Source organism: Epinephelus lanceolatus, chromosome 13 (genome assembly GCF_041903045.1).
Source record: "Epinephelus lanceolatus isolate andai-2023 chromosome 13, ASM4190304v1, whole genome shotgun sequence".
Lineage (NCBI taxonomy): Eukaryota > Metazoa > Chordata > Actinopteri > Perciformes > Serranidae > Epinephelus > Epinephelus lanceolatus.
The window spans coordinates 25,431,815-25,454,265 of record NC_135746.1 but is presented as its reverse complement, the minus strand read 5'-3'; the positions used below and the strand labels follow the sequence as shown (position 1 = coordinate 25,454,265).

The following is a 22,451-nucleotide window of genomic DNA, read 5'->3' as shown; positions in this document are numbered from 1 at the left end:
AAACGTGTGCAACTAGGACGAAATGGACAGAGGGCGCCGTCCATCTCCATCTACGTATCGAACATTGAGCATAAACAAGCCCTTATTAATACCACCAGATATAGCCTATTTCATCGTAATACATTCAGATGCATGCTGCTCAGAGTAATCATGGTCGATGACTCTTCCGCCGTCAGTGCAGGGTTGCTCTCCCTCTTTCATCTTGTACCATGCAGTAGGTGTGATGCCGCTCTCTGTGGGAGTTCGGATGTAAAGATTATCTACGGTTACATCGATGCTCTCGCTCTCTGGATTGGGAGTGGAAGAAAATGGTGCTCTATGGTTTAAGCGCCATAGCTCTCACACCATTCAAATGTTTTGTTGAGGATTTTTCTATTGAATCTAAGTCAGCGGAGTTGTAGAATGCTTCCCAAATAAATACACAATGGAGTCACCATTATGCACATGAGACATCATCTGGTATCAACTTTTGGAGCTAGCCCTGGCTACTGTCATTGGAAAAGAGTTAGCAACCCTGCCCTTGAAGACATATAGTTCTTATGGGAGCTTCCAGTGGGCAGTGCCTCTCAAGGAGTCCCCAGAACTGTTCAGTCCAGAAACACCTACTGTATGTGTCAGCTGCTTCACATTTGACCGACTGATACTTTTCCGACGCCACAGTGGACGCACAGTCGAGAAACAAATTGAAGAGAATGTGATTCAGCAAATAAATTCCTGTCACCATCTGGTATAAAATAAAGTTCTTCCTATAAACCGCAAACAGTGATTTTCTTAGTCAGTATGAACAGCTCAGTGAGTGTTTGGATTTGATTTGAAACAACAGCACAAACTAAGCCAACAATTCCAAAGAAAGAGTTGAAGTGCTCTTACACAACTTATGTCTAACTAATATAACTATGAATATTCATCTTGATGCGTGTGACACTTCTGAGAAAGCATCTGTGCTCGGTGCTTCCTGGATTTGTGTAAAATCAGGGCTGAAATTTGTGTGACAACCAGGAACACAAAACTTAAACAAGACTGTCTATAATGACCAAAACAGAATAATAGACAGTGTCATCTTTAAATTCCTACTTGAAATGAACTTTTTTTGGTCTTATTCTATACATTTTGAGTAATTTGATTAGATTTTTCAAGTTTTATTCATTCATTTATTTTAGCAGTGCCATATGCTTTAGGGCCACTACATGTTTTTTCAGGTCATGTTTTATTTGGGAAAAATATATTAAAAAAAAATAAAAAATCATAAATCATCTTCCTTGTCAGAAATTAAGTGCCTTGCTTAATGACATATAATCGGCTTGCTCTGGATGACAGTTTTCAAAGACTTAAAATAATACGGTGCATTACATTATCTCCCTTTTCCAAATTCTAATAAGTTTTTTTTAATTCTCTTTTCATTGAGGCAACAGCCTCACTTTCCATCAGGCACTTTTTTTGTCTCATTTACATTTGTTTTGTTTTTTGTATCAAAACAAAACCAACCAAACAAACAAAATATACATATAGGCTACATGCATATCTACATACATTAATATAAAGAAGGGCACTTTACTATACTGTACTTCAAACCATTACATCCACATGGGCATAGCCTATGCATATTTGTTCTTCTGTGTATTTACAGATCCATACCTGCACTTACATACTCCTCTGTCTACACCTCTTCCATCAGTCATTTCAGATAGCAAAGAAAGAAAAGAAAGGAAAAACGACAAGAAATACTTAAATAAATAAAAAATGAAATAATAAAACTGCCCAAAAACATTTTAAATTTTTTACAGAAGCTCATCAAAAACAGTGAAGCTGAGTGTCAGCTCAGGTGTGCTGCAGCACTAACTGCCTCAGGCACCTCTCCAGTGAACTCACATCAGCTCCTAGCGGCCGGAGCTGGAACTGCAACAAGCTGAGGCTCACACTGAAACTCACTACTGAAACTGACTACTGTTCAGACCCGATATGTGACCTGTGTGACATGAAAAATGCTGTTTTTTAACAGTCAAAACTGTAAAGATGAGTAATACAGTCGTATGATTAAAATCAAATACTCCAAACTTGAAATAGCTGATAGAATATTCCCCAGAGGATCGCCTAGACATATAACAAATGAAAGAATGTAAAACCAAAAATGAATACTTAAAATAAGTTGCAGATGTGTATTATGGGCCACATGCAGAGTGCATAACACAGGTATATGAACACTGCAGCCACCGGCACCATAGGGGCTCTACAATAACAATATATGATGTCATATTGAAAAAGATTTTGCACGTGATTTTTTTTTTCCTTTGCAGGACTGATGGATGGACGCTGTGAGAGGAAACACTGGTCCATTAAAAGTCTGAGTGCAACACACTGAAGTTGGTCTCCCCCCCCCCCCCTCCCCCCTCCCTCTCTCTCTAAGAGGATAAGCTCGTCCCTTTTTCTCCCCTTACCGTGATTGGACGACGCCACTTCTTAGGAATGGCATCAAACTATTTAAATAGCACTTTGTCCCCCTCGGCTTAAAAGGGAGTTTTTAAGCAGCCGATACCAGCAAGGACAAGTTTCAATCAAGAGAGAAAATACACGCAAGATTTTTATTATTTGTCTTCTTTGCGCTGTGGAGATTTTTATTTTTGAATAAGTCACTCTTGAGGATTATTGCTGGAATTTTAAATATATTTTTGCGGGATTTTATTGCTTTTGCCTTGCTGTTGTTGTTAAGCAGGTGAGTGGTGAATATTGGAGGAATGCGGCTGTTTCTGCAGCTGCACCGGCATTATTTTATATTATTAATTAATGTTAATATTATGTATGTTTTCAACCTGTTGCACGCTGATTTAGTCTGACTTTGACATTTATGTTATGAATGGTGGGGTTGTTTGCAGGCAGCAGCAGGTTGGTGCTTCACCATGAAGTTGACAGGGATATTTTTGCTATTGATGCTTTGGAGCTGCGAGAGCGCGCGAGTCGCAGGTGAGTTTACTTGAACTTTACGCAGCATTATTTCTCTGCAAGACAGGAAATTATTTATCATAAGAGTCTGGTGTTGTTTAAAAAAAAAGTTTGCAGTGTATTGAAACTGAAGAGACACCAGCTCAGTGACAGACAAAGGCTGACTGCTTGTCATTATCCCCCCGCAGAGAGCCGAGACGACAACAGCGTGTATGACTTGTTCGAGCTCGTCCAAGTCCCGAAGAAGAGCCAAGCGGTCACCATGGTGAAGGGAGACGACCCGTACAGCCCCGCCTACAAGATCCTCATGCCGGACCTGATCCCCCCGGTCCCCGAGAGCGCCTTTAGGGACCTGATCGACTCCATCCATGCCGAGAAGGGCTTCCTCCTCCTGCTCAACTTCAAGCAGTTCAAACGGACCAGGGGCAGCCTCCTGACCGTGGAGAAGCGGGACGGCTCCGGACCCGTGTTCGAGATCGTCTCCAACGGCAAAGCCAACACCTTGGACATAGTTTACTCCACCGAGAACAAGCAGCAGGTGGTTTCCATTGAAGATGTGGATCTGGCGACGGGCCACTGGAAGAATATCACGCTGTTCGTGCAGGAGGACCAGGCGCAGCTGTACGCAGGATGCGAGGAGGTGAACACAGCCGAGATGGATGCGCCCATCACCAGCATCCTGACGCAGGAGACCCCGGGCAGCGCGCAGCTCAGGATCGGGAAGGGAGCCGTGAAGGACAGGTTCATGGTGAGAGCACGAGCCGGGAGATGTGTTTTTTATTATCATTATATTAAGGAGGCAATCTGTCACGTCTCTTTTATATGTTGAAAGTGGTGCGTAATGATACCCAAATGCGTAAAAACGCGCACACGGCAGGACTATAGTTTATTCTAATGCTTTCAGACTGATGCATTGATAATAAGCGGCTGTATTCACTGATGCACCGGGTTCTACTTGCAGGGAGTCCTGCAAAACGTGCGGTTTGTGTTTGGAACATCTCTGGAAGCCATCCTCCGCAACAAAGGATGCCAAAGCTGTAAGTAATCAGACATCCTGTGTGTTTACTCATCACTCATCTGCCTCGTGCGCTGCCAAGTCCGAGCATGTCTTTATCAAAGTAATGTGCAGCTTGTATACTTAATTTGCGTGCTGATTTCTACAATTAAAAACCCTCCCTAAATGGGATGTTGTTTTCAGCTTGTCACGCAGGAATGCTAGTCTACAAATATCTCAGGGTGCTGTGGTCTCAGAGTATGTTCTTATTAGTTTTCATAAGGATGTATTGCAGCGTGGGATGTGTCACATTTTCATATCCTCCCTCGTTAATAAGGATGAGTGTGCAAATATGTGGTTTGATTTTCGGTGCTGCTCTTCTTTCAGCCATGACGACTGACTCCATGATCCTGCAGAACCTTAACGGCTCCTCAGCCATCAGGACAGAGTACACTGGACACAAGACTAAAGGTAAACACCACTGTCACACTCCAGAATGGTGAAACTGACCACACTAACCTAAGATTTTTTTATGAATGACCTTTCTCCTTGTGTTTTTGCCCTGGTGAAGACCTGCAGATGGTCTGTGGCTTCTCCTGTGAAGACCTGGTCAGCATGTTTAAGGAGCTGAAGGGCCTCGGAGTAGTGGTCAAGGAGCTGTCCAACGAACTCCGTAAGCTGGTAAGCAGCAAACCCACAATACCGTCTGGTGGCAGGAGTGCAAGAGACTGTCTGCCTGTTGGCCTTTGTGTGTTTGTTGGATGTGTCTGGTCTCTGGGTGACCGTCACCGCCAGTGTGCAGTTGTGCAGCCAAATAACGTCACAACACATGCTGTATATTCAGCTGAGGAGTTGTGGTGACTCTGACATGTTGGTCATTGGGGTTAAGAAGACTTTGAGTGCTTAGAAAACAACAGAGCCTGTAGTAAGTAGCTCCTCAGACTCTGATTTTAAAGGTCCCATATTGTGAAAAAAAAAAAAAAAAAATTCAGATTTTTCAGAAAAAAAGATTTCTATTGCTTTTTTACTATAAAGCAGGTATAGGTGCTACAAAAATACTGTGACAGAATCAAAAGGCTCATTCCACAGAGTGCACACAGTCCGTATTGACAACCTGTGCCTTTAAATGAGCTGCCAGGACTAATGTGAAGTTGTGATGTCACAACTATACCAGAAACTGCCTCTACAGTGCAGTTTCAGTCATTCCTCGGCTGCAAGGATGGTGCAGAAACACCAAGAATGCAGATGTGGAAGACGTAGTATACTGACCAGTCAGAGCAGACTGGGCTTCTTTGGGAGGGGGGGCTTAAAGAGACAGGCGCTAAAATGGAGTGATTCAGACACGGGGTGAATACCGATACAGTATGACAAACAATAATGTGTTTTTGAGCCTTAAAGCATGTAAACATGTTCTAGTAGAAACCCTAAATACAAATATGAACCTGACAATGATTAACATATGGGACCTTTAAATTTGATAATGCCCTGCACAGATACTGAAATCTGCATAAACACAGCTGCAAGATCTACTGCTTTATTATTTTCTTTATGGCATCAGTTTGTCTATAAATTTTGTCTATAAACTGAAACACCTTTTCTCTGCACATCATATAATGTTGGATTAACAATGGCCTTGTCATGCATATTCCCATTTTTAACTACTTCCATATGCACATAAACATCTACACCCATGCTCTTTCAATTACAGCTTTATTTACTGAATGTGCTGTACGTTTAAACATATCTTTATTATACAGTGAATTTTAATATGATAAGTCGTTTTTGCCAAGCTAACAGCAATTTGGAAATTAAATGATCATTAAGCAATGTCATTTTTTTCTGTTTTTCCTCCACCTCCCTCCCAGACGGATGAGAACAAGTTGATAATGACCCGCATCGGCATTCACAGTGGCGTCTGCATCCACAACGGCGTTGTGCGCAAGAACAGAGAGGAGTGGACTGTGGACGACTGCACCGAGTGCACCTGTCAGGTGAGATCTCCTGAGTGTATGCAGCCTCTTATGTACTTGAATACACGTGTGAGGGGATGACTTGTTTGTACACGCTTGCACACACACACTTGGACAAAGACAACTCACACTTAGGCACACACACACTAACCACCACTCAACTGATCTGGTCAGTAATTAGTAGTGTGAAGGCCTGGCAGAGGGCCAGCAGCCTTTACTGTTGTAATGAGAGGTCTGTTGACAGAAGTTTAACTCAAGTGTGGCCTAGAGGGACTTGACCAGGCTTTAAGTGATGCAGTGTAATTAAGAACAAGACTTTGGCTTTAGTAAGTGGAAAGGGATAGGTCCAGGTGCAGAGCACTTGGCAGGGAAGATTGCTGCATTTCACCGACAGGCTTTATTTCCTGATTTCCTCTTCTATTGATACGCTAGTTGTCCCTTTTTCCCTGTTTTCTTGCCTGTCACTGATTGGATCCAGGAGGGAGAGCATTAGCATGCATAGTCAGAAGCAGTTGTTACCCTGAGTCACTCACAGTGCACCCACACAGGTTGTGTTGGCAGGGTGGCTTTACTTGTTTGGGGCTCAGCGCCCAGTCCGGCTTCAAACCGACTTCCATTATTAGGACTCTGGCCTCGTTCCCACCTTCCCCTGACCCAGTGGGCAGGTGGTTGTCTGCAGGGGTCTCTGTTCTCAGCCAGGATCCTGCTTTTTAGTTTTTCTGGCATGGTAAGTCTGCACAAACTCAGATGTTGAGCGGAGAATTTAATGAGCTGGTTGCACGGACATGGACTAAATCTTGGATACGAAATGACCCTACCACACGCACTAGCTCAAAAAAGGTTTACAAAACAATCAACTTCACATTAGTGACACGGTTCTGTAGTGTCCTTTTGGAAAAATGGGTTTAAGCCAGTACCTGGACATGATTTAAAAGATAATTGCTGCAATATTTGGTTGATTTTCACATATTTCAGCACGTGTTTAACTGTACATATGATCTCTGTGCTTGTGCAGAACTCTGCTACTGTGTGCCGCAAGATCTCCTGCCCCCTGATCCCCTGTGCTAATGCTACTGTTCCTGATGGAGAGTGCTGCCCACGCTGTGGAACACGTAAGCTTTCCTGATTTATAAACTCATTGTTACAATCTGTAAAAGTACACTGTAATTGCATTTATGTAAACCCACACTGCGAGCTACTGTATAAATGGTCCCTGTAGGCTGGAGTGTATGTGTTTCAACTAACAGACAGAGCATTCAAACCCTATGCCATTCACAGAGAGAGCCGTTTCTATGCTATTTGCCATATTAAACAAAAAGCCACAAATATTTCCCTGAATGTAAAGGTTTCTATTCAAGAGAAAACATGTTAACTTTAGAGATGATTTAACTGAAATAACATCCGCGTAAATGAAAGGGTGCTTATGTGTTTGGAACATTGGCGCTTTGTGCTCCCAAACATCTTTGAAATGGCTGCAATTTGCCAAATTAGTTAAAGCGGGATGGAAAATTGGTCGGCTGTTTAGTGAAGCCATCTTCTGCGTGAGGAGAAGTGACATGTTCTTTATACCTATGCAGGCTTGGCTGCAATGCTCCCCTAAAACCTAAATAAACAGGGGGAGCCGCATTCATTGAGACCTCAGCCACTTGTTGAAGTCATTACACACCCAGGGCCATGTTTGCAAAATCTGTTTCCTCTTTAGGAAAACATAAGCCAATGGGGCATCCCTGTGTATCCTGAGGACAGTGGCCCTTTCTGTTTCCCCAGCTCCTCTTAGTGTGTTAGTCTCTGCCCGCCTCAACAGACGGCTTTCTATCTGTCCGAGCCCCAGCTAAATCCACGCTATTAGCCCTCCGCTTTAAGAGCTTTCCCTCCTCATTTAGGCTCGGGGGTGTTTGTGAGGGGGTGCTGCCTTGCTGGAATAGCTCTTTTATTGTCTCCCTCTTCCCCTCTCTCTCTCTCATACTCTGTCCCTCTCCCTCCTGCTCAGCGAGCGACTATGCAGAGGACGGCTGGTCGCCATGGTCTGAATGGACCCATTGTTCCGTGTCATGTGGGCGGGGCATCCAGCAGCGTGGGCGCTCTTGCGACCGTATCAATAACAACTGCGAGGGCACCTCTGTGCAGACCCGCGACTGCTACCTCCAGGAGTGTGACAAGCGATGTGAGTTAACACAACATGCTCTCACTCACCAGCCAAAACACAACAATGAATAAACGGCCAGCCTCATTTACATCTGGGAGATATACTAGCCCATCAATAGAATGCTACAGCGGCCCTGATAACTAACCTCTCTGACCCTTTCTTTGCGGCCTTCAGTCAAGCAGGACGGCAACTGGAGCCACTGGTCACCCTGGTCATCCTGCTCCGTCACCTGTGGTGCTGGTGTCATCACCCGTATCCGCCTCTGCAACTCCCCCACCCCTCAGCTTGGAGGCAAAGACTGCGAGGGAGAAGGCCGGCAAACAGAGAAGTGCCAGAAGTCTCCGTGCCCCAGTAAGTCCCAACATCTGCTGTTTGCTGCCTGGTTGCATTTATGTGCTATATTCAGCAGGGACAGAAATGAATCGCGTGTTCTTCTTGTCTCCCTTAGTCAATGGCAACTGGGGACCCTGGTCACCATGGGACACCTGCAGTCTCACCTGTGGAGGTGGTGTCCAGCATCGTAAACGTCTGTGCAATGACCCTGCACCAAAATATGGTGGCAAAGAGTGTGTTGGTAATGCCAAAGACACCCAGATGTGCAACAAGAAAGCCTGCCCAGTTGGTGAGGCATTTTTATTACTTACAGAGCTTCTAAAATTGAATTCATGTATCTGTATTACTTTAAACATGCTGTGCTCATTCTGCTTTAATTTGCTATATTACTGTTGTTATTTGGCATGTTTGTTTAATTACTTGTTATATTTTTATATACCGAGATCTCCCCTCGCAATGAGATCACTACTGGAATGGGCTTTATGTGATTAAAACGAGGTTACATCTACGTAATAACTTGTTGCAGATGATGTCTTGTTAATGAGCCAACGTTTCTGTTTTCAGATGGCTGCCTGTCTAACCCCTGCTTTGCCGGCGCCAAGTGCACCAGTTTCCCTGACGGTTCCTGGAAGTGTGGAAAGTGCCCAGCTGGCTACACTGGCAATGGGATCAAGTGTAAAGATGTTGATGAGGTAAAAACCTTTGATTATGATTTTGTCAGGTATAAATGTGGTTTGATGTCTGTTGTAACATGCAAGTCTTAATGAGCTTAATGGTTCTTCTTTTAATCCTAAAAACAGTGTAAGGAGGTTCCAGATGCCTGCTTTGAGTTCAATGGTGTGCACCGCTGTGAGAACACAGATCCTGGCTACAACTGTCTGCCCTGCCCTCCTCGCTACTCAGGACCCCAGCCGTTTGGCAGAGGTGTGGAGCAGGCTGCTGCTAAGAAACAGGCAAGTGCAGTCATGTCTTTGTGTCAAGCAGCCAATCGGGGAACAGCCCAATGTAAATGCTCTGCTAAAAAGAGATTCAACATATGATAAATTTATACTGACAACAGGAGTAATTAGTACGAGTACATTTGCGTCTCCGGGGCAGGACCGTGCTCATTTATTGCGATTAATGTTTGCCTTTCCCAGGAACAGAATGTCATGAATTCAGAGTATGCCTATCCGGTCTGATCACTGATTGATCAAACTATGTATCCCTCCTTCAATTTCCAGGTGTGCACGCCCCGTAATCCCTGCCTTGATGGAAGCCACGACTGCAACAAAAACGCCCGCTGTAACTATCTTGGACACTTTGCCGATCCCATGTACCGCTGCGAGTGCAAGCCCGGCTATGCTGGCAACGGCCACATCTGCGGAGAGGACACAGATCTTGATGGATGGCCCAACGCTGACTTGGTTTGTGTGGAGAACGCCACCTACCACTGCAAAAAGGTATGTCGCTGAGACGTATCAAGACTTGATTATGTTCTGTGAATGGAAGTCACTGAGGAAAGTTTTTGACTTTTAAGTTTGTTGCAGACTCTGACCATCTGACTGTGTTGTGTGTTATTTAGGACAACTGTCCCAACCTCCCCAACTCTGGTCAGGAAGATTACGATAAGGACGGCATTGGAGATGCTTGTGACAATGATGATGACAATGATGGCATTCCTGATGATAGGGTAAGCGAAACTCTCCAGATGTGGCCATACAGTCGCAGTGGACAAGGGAGTGTGTGTGTGTGCTCTGTGATTTTTGCATTCATCATTCATGCTGTGTAATAAGAAGGCAGGTGGAGAGAGAGGAGGGCGGGGGAGGCAGGAAAGCAAATGTTTCTCCCTCGCCTGAGCCAAAACCTCAAATTCCAATACTGAGGTCCGGCTCTGAAGGAGCTGCACTGTGTGTTTGCTAATCCCAACATTAGATTTGGGACAGGGCCTAAAAATAAAGCACCTTTTCATCCTGCATCATTCCCTCTCTGTAATAGATCTACTCAGATGGCAAATGACAAGCACCGCACCTGAAACCTATCCTCATCTCTTTCCTCTTCCCCTTTGTCTTCCTCTTTGTGAAATAGGACAACTGTCCATTCGTGTACAACCCCAGGCAGTATGACTACGACCGTGATGATGTGGGTGATCGCTGTGACAACTGTCCCTACAATAGCAACCCAGACCAAACAGACACAGACAACAATGGAGAGGGCGATGCCTGCGCTGTGGACATTGATGGCGATGGTGAGGACTGGAAGATTAAAAACAATGCTTGGGAAAATCTAAATCTCTCGGTAAAGTAAGGTCATGCTTTTTTGAGTGCCTTGTGACATACTTATCATATCATATGTCTGCATTAATTCCCCAGGCATACTGAATGAGAAGGACAACTGCGACTATGTGTACAATGTCGACCAAAGAGACACAGATCTGGACGGAGTGGGAGACATGTGCGATAACTGTCCCCTGGAACATAATCCTGATCAGGTGTGTAGACACACACACACATACATACATACACACCCCCCTTCCCCATTTCCTTCCACCTCACCCACCAAAAATAATCTACATTCACCTCCCTGCGTTTCTCTAAAGCTCAGCATATATCTGTCTTTCAATTGAGACGGAGCGGTGGTGATTAGCCCTGTATAGCTGTCTAAGCTTTATCACGCCATGTAAAGGTGGAGTAAATCCTGTATGCAGCTCAAGGACACATCAGTTCAATAAGGCGTGGTGGGGGTCTAGGGGTCTTTTCAATAGCCCATTGACGTGAGCCGGCTAATGTGAGGTAAGAGGCCCTAGGCTGGATATTACTAAGAAATGGGCTGGCCCTGGGCTGTGTGCACCACGGGCCTACTCAGTCCACCTGTGCCATGCTACACTGAGAAATAGGAATGTGTTAAACAACAGGACTCAGGAAGAAAATGGGGGAAGGAGGGGTGAGTCTAAATCTACATTTATGTAGTCTTTAAAGAGTGGATTGAGAGTGAGAGTGAATAAAGGCAGAATTGCACGCTGAAATTGAAGGTCAATTGAAACAAGTACAGGCATGGAGGCAGCAATGTTACATGCTGTTCCAAAGACTACAAAACAGCACAAAAATGCCCTCTTCAAAAGTTGTGGTCTCATTGAGGAGTTTGACAGCAGAATTATGGTTTTACACAGTTGCCCAAATCCTCACATCCCACCCCTGCGCTCACCCATTCATACTCCTTGCCCCTATTCTTTCTTAGTGCCGCAGGGTGTATCTACTTCTGCCAAGTAGGGCTAGCATGACTTCGCCCTTCACTGCAGATGCTGGAGGTGTTCAACAAGCAAACTGGAGGAGGAGGAGCAACAGAGTCTTGCTGAGTGATGTTTGATTTTCAAAAGCTGAAAACTGCTGACAGATTTTGGACAAATTGAGCTTTTCAGCTTTACAAAGGCAAAGTGATTTTAAGGAAAGTCCTTAATGAAAGCGGGAGAGGAGAGATGACAGAATAATTGTTATAGGAAACACTGCGGTGAAAGGAAATAAACACAGTGGAATGTAATCACCTATGTTAGAATGCTAATTAGGTTTGCTGCGGTAGTCTGAACCGTTGTTACGCGGTGTTCAGGCATACACTGATTACATTAGATATCCACCGCCACCACTGTTGTTGCACTTTTTTATCAGTACCTCAGTCAACAGATACTACAATTATAACTTAAAGTGTCTGCTCTGTACAGCAGTAGCAGCAGAGTCACAGCACAAAATAGCAGGAGTCAGATTTCTGGAGCTGTAACCAACTGAGACTTGTCAAAATTGGATTTGTGCATTCAATATGTATACTTGACTATTCATTATGTATTTTTTTATATAGAGTTTGAGAATTTAAATAGGGTTCCGGTTGACAGTGACATTCATATAATATAGTAAACAAGCAAAGTTAGCCTTCCAAGCTAATGCATGCTAACTATGCTAACGACAGATCAAAAATGTGCAACAGCATGTTTTTCAGACAGGAGATATCAAATAAAAGCAAGAGACTGAATCTTATTAAGTTGCCATGGGCAGTAAATTCACAACTTCTAAACAGAGGATGGAAGGTAATGTTATCTCGGAGCCTGACCGGGTAAAGTCTCTTTTCCTCCATGCAGCTGCCTCTGTCTCACCCAGACTCACTCTGGGTCTGGGTTAGCAGCTGCCTGCAGCATAGAGCACCGTGAAAGTGGGTAGTGCTCACTTTACAGCTAAATCTGGGGACACAAATGTCTCCAGAAGTACAATGCACACTGACTGACAAAAAAAAACTGCTCAACTTGAAGAATCTCAGTCGGTTGATGATTAGATTCCTCGACTTCTAGGGGGAAGCCCTACAGATTTCTCTGAAGAGAGCAAGGAGACAAGACAATAGCAGAGGTTGATGTCAAATCAAAAAGCAAAAGCACCTATTTGGCAATTCTTAGCGATGTATCAAAGTCCTTTTCCCTCATTAACATTATCAGTGGGTTTAAATTATTATCTAACAGCTCACTGTGGCTGCTCCTTGTTGTTCCATTGCTCCCTGCGATGTGTCACACTGCTTCGCTGTTGAGAAATGCCATTGTCTTGTTTTATAGATACGTTTTTGATTGTGTTTCATTTGACTCTGTCATAATAAGTGAGGTCGTTAGTCACCAGTCAAATGCTTTTAATGTGAAACTGCAGCAGTAGGAAATGTTGGGTTTGGACGAGCATTTACTTAATACAGCGCTTCATAGATGTTGAGCGCCATTGTCGAGTATCTTTTCTGGCAAAATAGCCGATGTAATCAGTAACACTGGTGTTGTCTTGATTTTCTTAACCGTTTGGAAAGCCATAAGTCTGACGCCAAAACATTGTGCCATTGCAGATGGATTCAGATGATGACCGGGTGGGAGACAAGTGTGACAGCAACCAGGACATTGATGAGGACGGACACCAGAACAACCTGGATAACTGCCCATACATTCCCAACGCCAACCAGGCTGACCATGACAAGGATGGCAAGGGAGATGCCTGTGACCATGATGACGACAATGACGGCATCCCTGATGACAAGGACAACTGCAGACTGGCCTTCAATCCTGATCAACTGGACTCTGATGGTGAGCAAAATGGGCCATGTTTCAACCCTAAGGACACAACAGTAATACCCTGAAACACAGCTTACGGCATGTCTAGACATCTTTGAAATACCTTAGGTACTATCATTGACAAATATTTTGTGTATTTTTAAGGTGATGGTCGTGGAGATGCTTGCAAAGATGACTTTGACCAAGACAACGTGCCCGACATCTATGATGTGTGCCCAGAGAACTTTGACATTAGTGAGACAGACTTCCGCAAATTCCAGATGGTTCCTCTGGACCCCAAAGGCACTTCGCAGATTGATCCTAACTGGGTCGTCCGCCATCAGGGTAAAGAGCTGGTTCAGACTGTCAACTGTGACCCTGGCATTGCTGTTGGTAAGTGAAAATAATGTGCTGTGATTGTCTACAAAATGCAGTATCGGAGTGTCAGTTGGAATTCTGGCCTCTAACTTGCATTTCTCCTTTAGGTTACCACGAGTTCAACTCAGTGGACTTCAGTGGGACTTTCTTCATCAACACAGAGAGGGATGATGATTACGCTGGCTTTGTTTTCGGCTACCAGTCCAGTTCCAGGTTCTACGTGGTGATGTGGAAGCAGATTACGCAGACGTACTGGTCGAATAAACCCACCAAGGCCCAGGGCTACTCTGGCCTGTCCATTAAAGTGGTTAACTCCACCACTGGCCCAGGAGAGCACCTCAGGAATGCCCTCTGGCACACAGGAAATACCCCAGGACAGGTGAGACATTCTGTGCTATTCCCCAACGGATGATTTTATTTTGGGAAGAGTACAAAGATAAACCCATGGCTGTTTTTTTCCCCTTGCTTTAGGTCCGCACTCTCTGGCACGACCCAAAGAATGTTGGATGGAAAGACTTCACCGCTTACAGATGGCATCTGATCCACAGACCGAGAACAGGACTTATTAGGTGTGCAAAGGATATTTTAATTCACACAGAAGATCACTCTTCACATGGGTTTAATGTCAAAATCCAAGCCATGGACCTGACCAACTTCCATGTTTCCTTTATTCCCACAGAGTTGTGATGTATGAGGGCAAGAAGATCATGGCAGATTCTGGTAATATCTATGACAAGACATATGCTGGCGGCAGGCTAGGTCTTTTTGTCTTCTCACAAGAGATGGTATACTTCTCAGACCTCAAGTATGAATGCAGAGGTAAGGATTTCCGTAGAATCAAGGTCCAAGAAAGCACTGGATGTTCTGTTCTTAAAATCGAGGCTAACTCCTTTTATTGTGTCTCTTTCTCTCAACAGATGCCTAAATGCACGGCGCAGGAAGCTCTGAGGAATGCACCTTTTTTTTGTATAAAGTATGAACTTATGTATTCTGATGCAAAGTCCAGGGACCGATTTATCTCCGCAACTCTTTCTTCTGCGGCACGCACACTCGGACGAGGCGAAGGGCATGTGGTCAGCCTCAGGGTAACTTGATGCTGGTTCGGGCAGAGCACCAACCGGTTGACTGCCAGTTGAGGATCAGAGAGCCCCTTCTCCTCCACCCTTAGCATCCATGAGAGCAGGGAGAGCTGGGGGGAAAAAAAAAGAAAAATCTAGCTTTGCCAGTAGGACACAAACACCTTTCTATCCCAGCTCTGCCTGCTTTCTTGCTCTCTGAAAGACCTCATTCATCTCTGTGCGGGAACGGCTCCCCATAGACAACTATGCACTTCCAAGCCTTTACATCTCTCTCTCTCTCTCTCTCTCTCTCTCTCTCTCTCTCTCTCTTTTTCTGTCTCACCTCTTCAGCCTGTGTGCCTTTCTACCTTACCTTTTGGATGGACATCCCAAAGAAAAAAAAAAACGACGAAATATTCCCTTTGCTTTACCAGATCTGCCAGGATGTAGATTCTGAATGATACAACATTTGAGGACTCAGAGGATGAAGACAGCAATAACATTTTTTAGGGATTTTGGTTGTTGAGGACTTGAGAAAACTGTTGGGAGAACAGCGAGTTAGAAAAAAGGGGAACATGACGTTGTGGATGTTTGCAGTCACGCATGTACTGTATGTGGAAGACTGGAACAAGAAAGTGCTTTTACCTATCTACCTAAGAATCTCTGTAGAGAAGAGAAATACAAAATCAAATTTAGGTTAGCTATCTTCTGAATTTACATGTATTGGTTTTTATTGATGCTGTCTGGTTAATTTAACAACTCTCAGGGTGAGATGGAAGTGAAGACCTTCCCATATCAAACCAGTAAGAAAAATATAAGGATTACAATTCACAGAAATTTCTAGAGCCAGTGTTCCCTCCGAAATACTTCCCATTTTACATCATGGTCATTGAAGAGATGTATCTCCCTCAGTTTTTGAGGATTTCAAATTTGAAATTATGTAAATACATGTAATTTATTGACTCTTGCCTACAATGTAGGCAGCAAAGAAAATTTAAATGCTTTGAAAAAGTTAAAAGAAATCCATCCAATATCACAGGGATTCAAAAATCAGGTACAGCCAGGTTTCAGTGTCTATCATCCCCCGCTGTACAAAGTGAATTAGGTATTCAGATAGGGCTATTTAGCATGAAGTGTATGTGACTTGTGTGCCTTTTCTTCAGAGAGAGATGAAAAACAAAGGAAATCTTTGATGTACAAATATTACCTCATTGCTGTTGTATAATTTGATCGAACAAAAACACAACCTAAGTACTTTTTCATATTCCTTTACAACGATGGACATCTAAGTGCCACTGTAGCATGAGCTGTAAATAATACGACAATTCATATCTAAAAACACAACGAGCTCCCAATCCCGTGATCCACCCCAGTGAAAATAACAGTAAAATGGGAGATTTCTTTTTTTTATATAAATAATTTTGCTCTATCACGTATGTCCAATGCTGTTTTTAGCAGATAAATTATTGTTTTGTCTTAGCTGTTTGTGAGAGGTTGATTTGTGTGTGTGTGCGTGTGTGTAGATAAATGCTATTTAAATAATTTATCAGGATCTGTCGCCTTACCAAAGGCCACACGTCCATCTGTATAAACGGTTTGCACACTGACGTGAGGATGTTCTGTTCTTTATCGTTTTTACCTTCTTTGTTATTGTGTATCGATGTTACCATTATTTTTGTACAATTAGTTTTGCTTGTCTGTAAACATTTTCTTAGTTGTACAAAGCGAAAATGCTGTTTTATTCATAGCGATTATTTTGTTACATACTTCAAGACAATAAATAGTTGTTAAAATTCTCAAGTATGTCTGCGCTTTTTTTGTTGTCGCTATTTTTCATCCAAGTTTATTATTGTTGAGTCAAGACAAGTCTAGAAGTTGTTTAGATGATGTGGAAATATATAAGGTAGGGATATACTAAGGCCACAAAGACAACTGGCTTTGATTAGGTCTACTGTAGCACCAATGCTCAAAACGTGAATATACTCCCAAAGTCAAAATGATGGCTCAGAGTACCCTACGGCACAAAGTTGTACTTTCAGACCAGTCTCCCTGCAGAGAGAGACACATCGTCTCTCTGTGATGAAGGCCACATGAGGAATGTGACACAGACATCTGCTCCTCAGCTTGATCTGCCTGACCTCTCTGTGATCTGCACTGACCTCTGCAGAAGCTTAAATAACACAGAGAGCAAATATTGGGCCGACACAAACCTTGACATTGGCTGACTGGTTTCGTGACAGGGGCTAAAGAAATCTACTGGTGGACAAAATAAGCAGGAGCACAACACAGCAAGACCACAAACCACAAAAGAGTATAGAAAGAAATATTACTAGTCTCAACAAAATTTTGACCTTATAAGTTTGCGAATAAATTAATTTTATAATAAATGCTTTTTTATGCTGTAACTTTTTTTCTTGGTTCTTTTTTTTTATATATACCTATACCTATTGATTGACAGATGCAATGTCCCCATCTTTTGTGTTAGATTTCACTATTGAAATGTGTCTGTACTGGATGATCACTGATAGACTTCTAAATATGCCCAAAGTTTAGATAAACAATCTGTTACCCAGTTTTGGAGAACCTACCTGAACCTGATGTGCATACAGTGAATTCACTGTCCAAAAAAAACAAAAGGACCTGGTCTGAAAAGGCACCCAACGCTAGTTAGACCTGATCCAAACAAACTCAAGGACCTTATCAAAACAAAGAGAGAACACTAAAACTGGCAACAGCCTGGTGTGCTACCAATTAATGAGCAGCAGGGTACAAAAGAGTAGACATACATGTCATTGTTTCCTGTACTCGCTTTCTGTCTCACATCAATAAAACTGCATGTTGTTCTGCCATGTTAATGATGCTACATGTGATCAGAGCTGATAGCAAGTTCATTCAGACCCACTTATGTCACACAAAACAGAGACCCACTGAGACAATTGGACTCTGCACAACCCAAGTACACTGAATGTAAATCACAGACGGCCTGACTCCTGTCCCGGGTTGGGTCTTTGATACTAGTAAACTATGGGCCTATGAAGGTACAACACGCAACTAGCAGTAACAGCGCCAAATCGACGTCTTTGTAAAAGTAACAGCCGGCAGGCATCGTTTTGATGATGTGTTATGTGTGCAAACCACAATCATGAGATTTAAAGAACAGCTAAAAGCAGTTAGCAGCTAACTCAAAGAGGATGAACAACCGAAAATGCCCGCAAAGTGGGGTGACAATGAGCATGACAATGACATTTTGGAGCTCCTTAACCTCCGAGCAGAGGGCGAGATCAAATGGCATATAACAGGGACAGTAATGCCATTGTTATTGTTTAGAAAGCGCTGCCGATGCCTATGTTATATGTCACACTAAAGGCTGACACTGCAAGTGTTATATGTCACACCTGTCTTGCTTCACTTGCTTACTGATTAGTGTCTCCTGCACAGTGGTGTCATCTAACATAGACTGTCTGTTGATGTTTGGGTGACTTTCTTTGTCTGTTTAGCCATAGTGGCTACATCTCTGCTTGTGCAAAAACCAAGCTCTTCTTCAGTTTAGTCTAAAAAAGAAAATAAAACTAAATTTTCTGTGTGCCAGGAACGAACGACCTACCAGACATAGTGTGTTAAGACATGTTCAGTAAGAGATTTTTAAGCAGTGAGTATAGGATGACTCATTGTTATTCTATAGCAATCAGACAGAGTGAAGCTCATACACAGTTACGGGCTACGTTATGAAATTTTAGCCTCTTTTAATCCAGGAAGTCAATTATAGACTCATTCTTATTAATGGTGACAGCCCGGCAGGAGTTATTATGGATTATTACAATGTGGCAACACTGACGGCTAGACATCTTAATACCAGCTGCAGTTCTCACACGTCTCTGCCAACTGTCTACAAACACCCACATGTTTACTCTCAGACCCTTTTTTAGGCTGCATGTCAGGATGTGAGCGTTGCTACACTGAGAATCACCAACAGTTTAAAGACTACTTACCTGGCACACAGACAATTTTCTAACATTAATTTTGTCTTCTGGTAATCTGTTTTTATATAAATCATTATCTTTCTTCCTTATATTTTGGAGCGATATTTTTTCCATAACTATCCTCTTTGCTTTTCTACATAAAACAAAGTCACAAGGTGTTTTTGGAAATCTTTAATTCAGATATTTGACTTTTAAGATCATGTTTAAGCCAGCTCATTAACAGAGATACTGTAAGCTACAACAGCTACAACTAGTGTTTGTTTGGTCATTATTGTTGACTGTACATATTTCTTATGTTTACTCTTATTCTTGTTTTTATTTTTATTTTATTGATGTATATATTTTAGTGACCATTATAGCATGATACATATTTTACATTTCTGAATGTAATATACTAGTTTATAGAGTGTGCACATATTTGTGTATGTTTACACACTTACAGACTCAGCACAGTGAACATATTTTTATTCTTAATCTCTTAGGTGCTAGTGTTTATTTATTTTAATTTAATTGAATTTAATTCAATTTTTTTTTATTTCACTTTATTTTATTTTATTTCTAATCTATATTTCCATACTGCTTTTTCATATTCTTATTCTTACTTCTTATAATTCTCTACTCTTTACATCGGAGTGACTGTAATTAATCACAATTTCCCCTCAGGGATCAATACAGTATTTCTGATTCTGATGATTAGCTGATAATTTTCTGTATTATTTAGTAAGTAATCATTTGGTCTATAATTTCAGACAAAAAAAATAAATACCCATCAAAATGTAAAATGACATATTTCAATAAATTGTTGTTCAACTCCAAAACCCCAAAATATTTAGTTCACAATTATATGTTAGAAAGAAAAGCAGCAAACTGTCACATTTTAGTAGCTAAAGTTTGCTTAAAAGATAAATAAATAAATAAATAACCACCGATCAAAACACATGAATTTTCTGTACATCAACTTATTGATGAACAGACTTATTGTTTCAGCTCTGAATTGAGGGCACAATTTTAAGGAAATTACACATTTTGTTTTCTTCTATAAATAAAGCAATGTACAGTTATTCTGGTATTAGTAGCTCTATCCTGATAGAGTTAGAGGCATTGCTGTTAGACACCTTGGTGGTGAATATTTATGGGAACCACCGTGTCTTGTTGCCCACTCTTTTCCCAGCAAGACTCAAACTGGCAGCCTTCTGGTCGCAAGTCACGACCATGATTACTTGCCACGCACACTCCTCAAATAATGACAGACCAAAGCTGAAACAGACCCACCCAATTACCTCCAGCACCTTTAATGTGTCTGCAAAAAGCACCTTTTCTAGTAAAAGGATACAGACATTAGCCTTGAAGTGTAGTGACTAATGCAAAGTGCTGATGAATGGAACAAAGACCATCCGCCCTGGAGTTACAACGGCTTTATTTAGCTCCTGTAATCCACCCAGGGAAGTGGAGAGACTGCGCTCCATTTGCAGAACCCACTGCCACAATTGGCCTCAAACCTCAAACTCTAAACCTGAAACACTACATTTGATCTGGCCTCCCTCTTCCTCCAGTCTGTCATTTAACACCTTTGTGCTCCATGCTGCTGTGTATTGAGGTGTTGAAGTGTTATGTTAAGACTGAGGACCCCCCACCAAATGCGGCGGCATTTACCCACCATGCACGTCTGTTGAGCACAGGAGCTGCAGGACGCCACCTGTACATACAGTATTTAAGACTCAAATAAGAATAGAATAACATTTTCTTGAACAATAAAGACCTGGGGAAAATAAGTCTGGAATGTGGTTGAGTCAGGGTTTAGTCAGTCTATTATAGTATTAGCTGGGTGCGTAGGGTGGGATCAAAATAAAACCTCAGTGACACCTGCAGTTTACGGTGTCTAAGAAAAAACAGCTGCAGGCACCACACTTGTTAAAATCATCACTTTAATCACCTCCGCTGTTATGTAACATCTGAAAGCATTTGTGTTTCTGGTTTGACACATGCTCCGCTTCGCTTTTACTGGAGATTTCTGTCTGCATATTGGAGGCTTCAAATGGCTAAAGCATCCAAATGTCGAAACCAAGAAACAAAGTACTGTAGGAGCTGAGATCCAAAAGATGTAATATTTGCCAGTGATATTTGCAAAATCCTCTCACTACTTTTTAGAGGACTTTTTGTGTTTCACTTAGGGCTGCTTTTTTGTCGGCTGTCTGACAGGACAATGTAAGCTCATCCCTACTCACCATATTTCTATGCTTGTGTAGTCTTTTGCATTGTATCTTGATGCAGGCTTTTGGCGGTTAGCGGTTAAAATGAATTCTAAAAGAGACTGGAAGCCAATGCAGGGAGGCCAAAATAGGTGTGATGTGTGGGGATCGTTTTGTTTTGGTCAAAAGTCTAGCTGCTGAATTTTGAACAATTTGGAGCTGCTGTGATGACTGACATGAAAAAATGGCTCATTGCTTACTTGTTGTTTCACATGGGACACAAACACAGGCCTCCAGGGTAAAGGTTGTGTGTTTGTTGAACCCATCAACCTATGGGGACTTTCTAAAAGATTATTTTTCTGGCTTTCTGTCTTTAATAGATAGAACAGTCCAAACGTAAAAGGGGAGAGAGAGAGAGAGAGAGAGAGAGAGAGAGAGGGGACAACACACAGCAAAGGGCAGCAGTCCAGAACTAAACCCACAGCCACAGTGGCAAGGGCACCGCCCCCACACACGAGACACCTGCTCCACCCACACATGAGGAGTTTCTCATTCTTTATTATGTCCTGTAAAAATTTGATTTTCTGTGGTTTTTTTTATCATTATTACTTTGCTGCCAGCCAGGTCTCTCTCCTAGCATTTAAGGTTTTGTCAGACACTTTGTTACGTGTGTAGTTACGCTTTTTCTTTTGATATGTTTAAATAAAACTTCTCCAAGAATACACAGCAATAAAAATGTACACCCTACACATTGAATGACCATATAAACCAACAAGAAGGTCTCAAAATGACACAGATGGGTTTTCATAGAAGTTGATTGGAGCCCGGTGCGTCTTGTACAGATTCTAACAAGGCCTTTGTTAGTCTGTATCAGAGACCAAGGGCCACTGTGTTTTATGACGCCCTGGGAGTGAGACCAGGCTGAACAGTACAAAACAAAAAGGTAAGTCAATCTAACATAATGTAAAACAGAGAGAGCAGCAAATCCTCACATCTGAGACTGGAACTAGAACATGTTTGGCATTTTTGCTTTATAAATGACTTTGAAAGTTGATTCGACCAATCAATTAATAATAATCTGATGGTTCTAGCACTAGTATTAACTAGAGAAAGCTATGATATCTACAGTGCATCCCTGCCAAGTGATTTTGGCTGACAAGTGCTGTAGTTTAGGTGTTAGATATCTCTTGGATCTGGAAAATAATTATTTATTGACCGATTTATTCATTTATCTAATTTTTAGAAGCCTTGCCAATGCTCAGAAGTTGTCACACTAAACTGGACTGAACTGTGGAGAGTGCTTCATATTTAAGAACAAATAAAAAGCGCTTCTTGTGAAGGTTGGGCGTTGTTATTCTATCAACCGTCAGTATATAATGGCACACTTTGGGGCCATGCTTTAACAACTTTCTGAAGACTTTCTCA

At 42.4% G+C, this 22,451-nt stretch overlaps 1 protein-coding gene across 1 annotated transcript; it reads left to right on the top strand.

The window, feature by feature from the left end:
- Nucleotides 1-2,570: 2,570 nt before the first annotated feature.
- Nucleotides 2,571-14,992, top strand: thbs1b (thrombospondin 1b). Its single transcript, XM_033648546.2, has 23 exons — nt 2,571-2,710; nt 2,871-2,958; nt 3,126-3,685; nt 3,899-3,974; nt 4,319-4,402; nt 4,503-4,612; nt 5,797-5,922; nt 6,917-7,013; nt 7,892-8,065; nt 8,222-8,398; nt 8,496-8,669; nt 8,945-9,072; nt 9,181-9,333; nt 9,604-9,822; nt 9,945-10,052; nt 10,448-10,607; nt 10,732-10,850; nt 13,220-13,454; nt 13,587-13,814; nt 13,907-14,178; nt 14,271-14,368; nt 14,479-14,618; nt 14,717-14,992. The coding sequence occupies exons 2-23, from the start codon at nt 2,895-2,897 to the stop codon at nt 14,722-14,724; spliced, it is 3,510 nt and encodes a 1,169-aa protein (XP_033504437.1). The 5' UTR covers nt 2,571-2,710; nt 2,871-2,894; the 3' UTR covers nt 14,725-14,992.
- The last annotated feature ends 7,459 nt before the right edge of the window (nt 14,993-22,451 follow it).